The sequence below is a fragment of the Propithecus coquereli genome, unplaced genomic scaffold (genome assembly GCF_000956105.1).
Source record: "Propithecus coquereli isolate 6110/MARCELLA unplaced genomic scaffold, Pcoq_1.0 Scaffold185, whole genome shotgun sequence".
In the NCBI taxonomy this organism is placed as follows: domain Eukaryota; kingdom Metazoa; phylum Chordata; class Mammalia; order Primates; family Indriidae; genus Propithecus; species Propithecus coquereli.
This window is the reverse complement of record NW_012143301.1, coordinates 144190-152468: the sequence shown is the minus strand read 5'-3', so window position 1 is coordinate 152468 and position 8279 is coordinate 144190. Positions and strand designations below refer to the sequence as shown.

The window sequence follows — 8279 nt, the reverse complement described above, 5'->3', positions numbered from 1 at the left end:
AGGCAGCACCTCCCACCCTCTCCACAGCGCAGTAAGAGGTCGGCTGGGCTGAGGGGCCTCGAGACTTTTATTTCTCTGACTGGTCCACGGGGCTGGGGACGGATCCCCTACAGAGCCACCTCCGGAGCCACCTCTCCAGGCCCCTGGCCTTTGGCCACTTCTGCCTCCCTCTTCTCACGCCGCTTCTTCCGCAGGAGCAGCCGCCGCTCCCGTTCATACTCCTTCATGCGCATCACGTAGCTGGGGGCAGGGCACGAGAAGGGTCACTGGGCTGTGTGGCCAGGACATGGCTCTCCCACAGCCCTGGGAAGTGGATGGACTGGAGGGTCCCAGAGCACCCGTGCATACTGTGCCTGTGGTTCCTGTCGGGGCTGCCCAAGCAGGTGCTGGCCGCTGACTCCACCCTTTGCCTCCCTGGTGGCCACCAGTGAGCCCCAGGGAAGGGCAGGGGCCTCCCACTGGAACCCAGGCTGGGCCACTCCTCCAGGTGGCTTCAGCCCCCTGCCCCACCCAGATTTTTCCTCTGTGCCCACCCAGCAGGGCCCTGGAGAGTGTCTTTTGGACTAAGGTGGGGCCTGGCTAGAAACCTCAGTTAGTTCACTGTTCTTGGCCTCTGCAGCCACATCCTGCTGGGGGCCAGGGGCGTGGCGCGGGCCTGGGGCTCACTCGAGGTGCTCGCAGTAGTTCCAGTCGTGCTGCTCGTGCTTGCAGGCCAGGAAGTTGGGGAAGCTGTCACGCTTGCACTTGAGCAGCCGGATGAGGTAGTGGGCGCAGTAGTCCCGCTGCTGGAGCGTCAGCTGCGCGTCGCTCATCTCCTGCTGCGTGGCCACCATCTCTGCGGGGAGCAGGCAGGGCTCAGCCAGGCGGCCTTGCCTGGGCCCTACCTGCGAGAGGCTCCCCACTGGGCTGATGCATGCGACATCAGGGAGCCACATCACAGGGGCGTCCCGCCCCCCCACGACGACTGCGTGGCAGATGGCAGTGGATTAGGGCCATCCTCTGACAGATGCAGTGTCTTGAAGGGGCCCCTTCTAATTTGCACAAAGGCAACCCAGACACTGAGGCCCAGAAGGAGAGGGGTGGCTCTCCCGTCCCCTGCCGGGGCACGGCAGTATCTCTTGATGGCTCCCCCAGGGACACCCTCCCTCCACGGCCACTCCAGACAGCCCGAGCTCAGGAACTCGCTCTCCTGACGTGGGCGCTCTGAGCCCAGCTTCCCGCGCCACAGGATGCACTGTCAGGTAACGAACTGAGCTAGTGACACCTGTAAGTACTCAGGCGCGTGCCTCCAAGGACGGCCAGACTAGCTGTGGGCCCCGGAGCCCCACCCACTCAGCAAAACCTGACGCCGGACAAAATCAACTTCAGGAGGCGGCCGACTGGGGCAGTCAGGAATCACGGGCACGCACCCCGGCCTGTGCCTGCCGTGCCCAGCAATCCCGCGCTCCTTCCCGGCCACCTCAGCTCTGCCCCTCTCTCAGCCCAGCAGGGGCCACTTAGGACCCAGCCTTCCCCACCCGCCTTACTGCGACTCCTTTCTCGGTCCTAGCTCCTTTCCGTCTGCGCGTCTCAACTGCGACTCCCTCATCTCACTCAGGCCCAGCTCCTCCTCTCCTGCCCCCGTATCCCACTCTCTTCTGGCTTCTACCCCACCCCACCACTGACTGCCCAGACACCCCAGCGCACACATTAGACTTCCTCAGCCTCTCACTGGCCGCTTTCTTTCTCTTCCTGTGGCCCCTCCTGCAGCGCACCTTCCCCAGGTCTCCTCCCATGGCCGAGCTGCCCAACACTGGCATTCCAAGAGCCCTCTGCCTGATCGCCACCCCGAACGCTGAAAAGCCCAGCGCGGTCCCTCCACCCTATACCTCACCTGAGGCCTGGGCATCCACCTGCAGCCCCCTGCCGGTTCCCATGCAACGTGATGCCACCTGCCCCTGGCGCTCCAGTCAGCAACGCTAGACGCCTCCCTCTTTTGTATCGTGCAGTCACACAACTTATAATGAGCCAGCAGCAAGGACTTCTGGAGCACCTACTGTGTGCTAAGTGGTGGGGACACAGCAGTAAACATGACACGCAAGCATCCCTGCCCTTGGGGGGACGTGCAGAGCAAATAGAATGTAGCGTCTGGGAGAATGTCTGGCCATGGTTACGAGTGAGGGAGAAAAACAGCGCAAGAGAGGAGTGTTGGGAGAGGAGCATGAGAAAGCGAGGAAGCGAGTTACGCAGATGCCTGGGGGAAGGGCGCTCCAGGCAGCGGAACAAGTGCAAAGGCCTAGAGGTGGGAGGTCAGGCAGGATGCCCCAGGGGGTTTGGCCTGAGCACACGGAGTTGCCAGTTACGGGGACAGGGAGCACAGAGGGAGGGGCAGGCTTTCCGGGGCGGTCAGGACCCACGGAGTGTGAGATGCCCGTTAACACTGCGTGGAGATGCCAAGCAGGCAGTGGGGTCCGTGAGTCTGGAGTTCAGGGTCAAGGCCCGGCTGGCGATAACTGTGAGGCACTGGTCCGCAGACAGTACTGGAAGCCAGGGGATTAGCAGAGACCCCGCCCAGGGAGTGGTGGACCGAAGAGAGAAGGCCTGAGCCTTGTGGCACTGCAAAGGGGAGGTGAGGAATTATCAGTGAAGCCCCCAGTGAGGTGGGGTCCTGGGAGCCAGGTGTGGAGGGGCTTTCAGGAGGTGGCAGCATCAGCTGTACTTGATCAACTGTGCTTCTCGCTTCTCTAGGTTAGGTAAGAGCTGAGGACTGACAATGGGGTTCAGCGATATAGCTGAGGGAAGCTGCATAGAGATAGGTGCCAAGGAGGGGGAAGAGGTGAGTTTGATCAGGGTAAGCAAGGGAGAGGAGAGGGGGTTGCTGGCGTTTGCAAAGCAGGGTGCCCAGGCAGGGGTAAAGGAGGTGGGTGGACCAATGGACTGTAGCTTCGGCTGGGGCTGAAGGGCTACCTGGACAACCCAGACACTGGAGCGGTCATACCACCTCCCAACATTCTCTCAAATCCAACCTGTCTGCACCCCCGCCGCTTAGTGGTCTCCCTGTCTGAAAGCTGTCTGAAAGCAGATAGCAGGAACTTTTGACAAGCAAATCTGATTGTGTTCCTTCCTCCTCTGCTTCCAAGCGCTGGCTCTCCCCTCTCCTGGGAGCCCTCTCCGTCTGGTCAACTCCTGCTTATCCTTCTTCGGGTCTTTGCTTCCAGCCACCGCCCCCTGGAAGCCTGCCAGCCTGGAAGCCCCTGTTACCCGCCAGGTGCTGCCCCCGAAATCTGTCTCATTCCACTATCTTCCCCACTGGGCTGAGAGCTCCCTGAAGACAGTGCTTGCATCCCCCGAGTTCCCTCCTGCATCGGCGGTGCCCAAATCGGGACCTGGCTCAGAACTGGCGCTCGATATGCCTGTGATATTTACTACATTAAAAAATAAAGTAAAATAAAAGCATCACGCAGGACACTTTGCGCGGGGCAAGCCTCCCTGTGTTTTCTCGTGCATACCCAAAAATAGCTGAGACATCTGGACAAGGGTACGAGGAACGTGTCCCTTCTGTGCTAAACCCTGCATGGCTCCCACTGCCCCAGGACAAAGCCCCGCTCCGAGCGCTTCGTTCCTCTCCGCTCTCTCCCCCAGGCTTTGCTCCAGCCGCGCTCTGGCCGGGGACGCCCGCACACTCAGGCCGGGCCACGAGCGTCCCCCGGACTCCTCCGGGCCGCAGCCGGAGCTGATCACAGACAAGCCGTGAGCCTCCAGCCCAGCCCTGAGGACCCTGGGGTTAGGGGTCCCGCGCCCCGCTCCCGCCGGCCGCGCCTGCGCACTGGGGCTCACCGCGCTGCTTGCGCTCCGGGAAGCCGTAGTCGGGCGGGAAGGTGGGCATCCGCAGGGGGTCGGGCTCCACCGAGGAATCGCCCAGGTAGCGGCGAACCAGGTGCGCCCCCATGGCTGCCGTCGCCGCAGGTTCCCACGGCCGCCGAGGGTCACCCTGCTCGCCCCCGGAAGCACTGCCCGCTTCTCCAGCCACGGCTTCCGGGTCGCTCAGGACGCTGGGAGGATAATAGAGATTCCAGAAGGTCGCGCTGGTCCGCCTTGCGCCACCTGGCGGTCAGGAAGAGGCATGACAGGAGCGGCGCCCCCTGGCGGGATAGAGTCGGACTCCAGAGGGAACGTCCCTGAATCTGGAAATTCAACTGGGCTGGAGAGAGGGGAACGAGGTTGCCTGTGGCCTCCCTCAGCCAGGTCGGGACGCTCCTGGTAGCTTATAGAGTATAGAGCACAAATGAAAATTATTTTTCAAAAAAACGTTTTTCTTTGAAAACATTTGAATTTCTCTTAATAAAACCATACAATACTGATTATATAGTTAACATCATAATTGTTAATGAAATTATTTAAAGTAAATATTTTGATCGCTTGAATTTAATTTAAATAAACAAATTAAAGTTATTTATAAGTAAACATTATTTAAAGCTGAAAATTTAAATCCTATTGAATATATTATATAATATATATATTTTCATCTGGCAAAGCATTTATTGGGCATCTACTGTATACTGGGTCCAGTGGTCAACAAGGCAGATATAGTCCCTGCGTTGTGCACCTACAATCTAATAGGAGAGGAAAACATTATATAAGTAATTATGCAAATAAGAATAGATTCAAAAATTGTGATATGAGGGGCCCATGAGAGAGAAAAAGGAGGGAATGACTTTAGTTTGGATGGTTGGGGGGTATAAAGAGATGTCCACTCCTTTTTTTAAAAAAAAAATTTTAGAGATGGGGTCTCACTCTGTCACCCAGGCTGGAGTACAGTGGCACCATCATAGCTCACTGCGGCCTCGAACTCCTGGGCTCAAGCGATCCTCCTGCCTCAGACTTCCAAGTAGCTGGGACTACAGGTGCAAGCCGTCATGCCTGGCTCCACTTCTCTTTAAGAGCATGAATATCTTGCCTTTTAGGAAACACACTGGATTTTCATGCATTTTTTCCTTTTATTTTTGGTTGACATGTAATAATTGTACATATTTATGGGATACAGTGATATTTTGATACATGTATACAACGTGTAATGATTAAATCAAGCTAGCATATCCATCACCTTAAATATTTATAATTTGTCTTGTGGACATTCAAAATCCTGTCTTCGAGCCTTTGGAAAATATACACTAAATTGTTGTTAACCATATTCACCTGACAGTGCTGCAGAACACTAGAACTTACTGCTCCTAGCTAGCTGTAATTTTGTATCTGTTAACCAACCCCTCCCTATCCTCCTCTCCCTCCTCCCCTTCCTAGCCTCTTATAACCACTAGTCTCTCTACTTCCATAAGCTCATTTATTTTAGTCTCCCACTCCCATAGGAGTGAGAACACGTGGTATTTATCTTCCTGTGCCTGCCTTGTTTCACTTAACATAAGGGTCATTCGTGCTGCTGTGAATGACAGGATTTCGTTCTTTTTCATGGCTGCATAGGATTCCATTGTGTAATATATGCCACACTTTCTTTATTCGTTCATCCAATGATGGGCACTTGGGTTGATTCCATATCTTGGCTATTGTGAATAGTGCTGTGGTAAACATGGGGTGCAGTTATCTCTTTGATACACTGATTTCCTTTCCTTTGGGCATATATCTAGCAGTTGACTGCTGTATCATATGGTAGTTCTATTTTTAGCTTTTTGAGAAACTTCCATACTGCTTTCCATAACGACTGTACTAGTTTACTAACAAGTAAACTAGTGTATAAGAGTTCCCTTTTCTCAGAATCCTTGCCAGTGTTTGTTATTTTTTTGCCTTTTTGATGATAGCCATTCTAACTGGAGTGACATGATATCTCATCGTGATTTGGATTTGCATTTCCATGATGATTAGTGACGTTAAGCCTTTTTCCGTATACATGTTGGCCGTTTGTATGTCTTCTTTTGAGAAATGTCTATTCATGCCCTTTGCCCACTTATTAATGGGTATTTGTTTTTTTCCTGTTGAGTTGTTTGAATTCCTTGTATATTCTGGATATCAGTCCCTTGTTAGATGAATAATTTGCAATATTTTCTCCTATTCTACAGGCTGTCTCCTTGAAAGGGTATGAAACTCATATGCAGGCAGAGAAAGGGGAACTTATGTGCTGTGAGTTTATTTCTCTTACGTTCTGTTTGATAGTTTATTTTCCTCTGTTAGGTTATTAGTAAGACCGCCTTTCACTCCTCACTCTGTTAATTGTTTCCTTTGCTGTGCAGAGGTTTTTAGTTTGATATAGTCTCATTTTTCTATTTTTGTTTTTGTTGCCTGTGCTTTTGAAGTCCTATGCATAAGATCTACTAAATGTTTTTGTAGAAATAAGACAAGTTGCAATCATATTAATAATATTCTTCTAGTCGTTACTGTAGAGAATTGGTATTGCATTTCACATCGGTTACATTAGGGCTTACCTGTATGCAAATTTAAGAGTGTGATACATTGTTTAATGTCACCAAATACTGAGCTCCTTGGCTTCTATGTGCAACTGTAACAAATGCTTTGCTAATTTGTTACTCTCTCTGGAATCCTAAAGTGGAACACAAAGAGAAGCCATTGAACGGGTGCTTGGCAGTATTGGGAAATACTGCTCGGTTATGCAAGAGTAAATTTCATTTCACATGCTGTCGTGGGCTAAACTGTGTTTCCAAAAATGTGTTGAAGTCCCAATACCAAGAACCTGTGAATATGACCTGATTTGAAAATAGGGTCTTGGCTCATGTAATCAAGTTAAGATGTGGTCACACTGGATTAGATGAGTATTAATCCAGTGATTGGTGTCCTTATAAGAAGAGGGGAATTAGGACACAGAGAGGCACCCACAGGGAGAACATCACGTGACAAGAGAGGCAGAGATTGGAGGGATGCATCTATAATCCGCCAGCCAAGGAATGCCAAGGGTCACAGCAACCACCAGAAAGTAGAAAGGGGCCAGGAAGGAATCTCCCCAAGAGCCTTCAGAGGGAACATTGCTCTGCCAACACTGTATTTTGGAGTTCCAGCCTCCAGAGCTGTGAGATTATACATTTTTGTTTATTAAAGCTACTTAGGCTGGGCGTGGTGGCTCACACCTGTAATCCCAGTGCTTTCGGAGGCTGAGATGGGAGGATCACTTGAGGCCAGGCGTTGCAGATCAGACTGGGCAACATAGTGAGACCTCATGTCTACAAAAAATAAGAAAAACTTAGCTGAGGATGGTGGTGCATGCCTGTAGTCCTAGCTACTCCAGAGGCTGAGGCAGGAGGATCGTTTGAGCCCAGGAGTTCGAGGTTACAGTGAGCTATGATCGTACCACTCTGCTCCAGCCTGGGTGACAGAGCAACACCCTGTCTCTAAATAAGAAACAGTCACCTGGTTTGCGGCCCTTTGTTACAGCAGCCCTAGGAAACTAACATGTGATGCAATTTCCCTTTTCTCCTACTTAAACTTGCTTGGCGCTCCAACAGTCCTCACTGTTTCTGTCATTGGCAGTGACACAACCAGAAGTCACAGGATCAGAATATTGGCCAGAGAAGGAGGAGACACTCCCCGGGGGCCTGAATGGCGTTACGGCTGCGAGCAATGTTGCCATGTTTAGAATTACGGTTGTTTTGTGCCAGCTCTGATCACGGGATCTGAAGTGACACGGGTGTTCTGTGTTCTTCAGTACATTTTTTGTGTGTTTGTAATGTGTGCGGTCCTCTGAGCGAGCAGGGTGCCCCTGCCTGGGTGTTCCGTGAAAGGGCTGTATGTGTAAAGCAACCCCCAAATGCTCAAGGAACTGAGAAACCAAAGAACAAGGCAGACGGATCCAGTTTCGCAGTACGGGATGATCTGTGTAGGGGAACTTACTGACAGAGCTAGTCTTGGGTGTCTACGAGACAGGCAGATCTCAGCCGCAACCCCCCAGACCCAGCCAGGGCTTATATCTTGGGGAAAAAGTACATGTGCTCTGGAAGGAGTATGTAGGTGGCCACGTCACAACTTATTATATATGCAACGACATCGAGGGCTGTTTTGGAGGAAAGGCGAAACTTACAAAGAGTGGGTGTTTCTATATAAAGAGGACTATATCAGCTAGACATTTTGGAGGCATTTCCAGACTCGAGGTTAGTCGGGCATATTAGCATTTAAAAATAAAGTCACTCTTGTCCCCATCCTGAGTCAAAGCGGAGTCCTGCTGTTGAGAGAACAGACATCCTGGGTCAGAATGCCAGTTATATGGCTTGAGCAAGTGCTTCCAGCTCTCTGTGATATGGGGATACCAATTTTAACATTGCACGGATTAAATGTGTTAATTT

General features: G+C 52.0%; 1 protein-coding gene across 1 annotated transcript; it reads right to left on the bottom strand.

Annotated features, from left to right (window-relative positions):
* Positions 1-49: 49 nt before the first annotated feature.
* Positions 50-4002, bottom strand: NDUFB7 (NADH dehydrogenase (ubiquinone) 1 beta subcomplex, 7, 18kDa). Its single transcript, XM_012642739.1, has 3 exons — positions 3817-4002; positions 667-835; positions 50-240 (listed from the first exon to the last, which is right to left on the bottom strand). Exons 1-3 carry the CDS (start codon positions 3926-3928, stop codon positions 108-110), a joined length of 414 nt encoding a protein of 137 aa, XP_012498193.1. The 5' UTR covers positions 3929-4002; the 3' UTR covers positions 50-107.
* Positions 4003-8279: the final 4277 nt, after the last annotated feature.

Excerpts from the sequence above, each read along its gene's own strand:
- NDUFB7 (XM_012642739.1), bottom strand. The coding sequence starts at position 3,928 with ATGGGGGCGCACCTGGTTCGCCGCTACCTGGGCGATTCCTCGGTGGAG. Across the intron at positions 836-3,816 it reads CCCGGAGCGCAAGCAGCGCG|AGATGGTGGCCACGCAGCAG; the intron begins GTGAGCCCCAGT and ends TGCTCCCCGCAG. Across the intron at positions 241-666 it reads AACTACTGCGAGCACCTCGA|CTACGTGATGCGCATGAAGG; the intron begins GTGAGCCCCAGG and ends CCCTGCCCCCAG.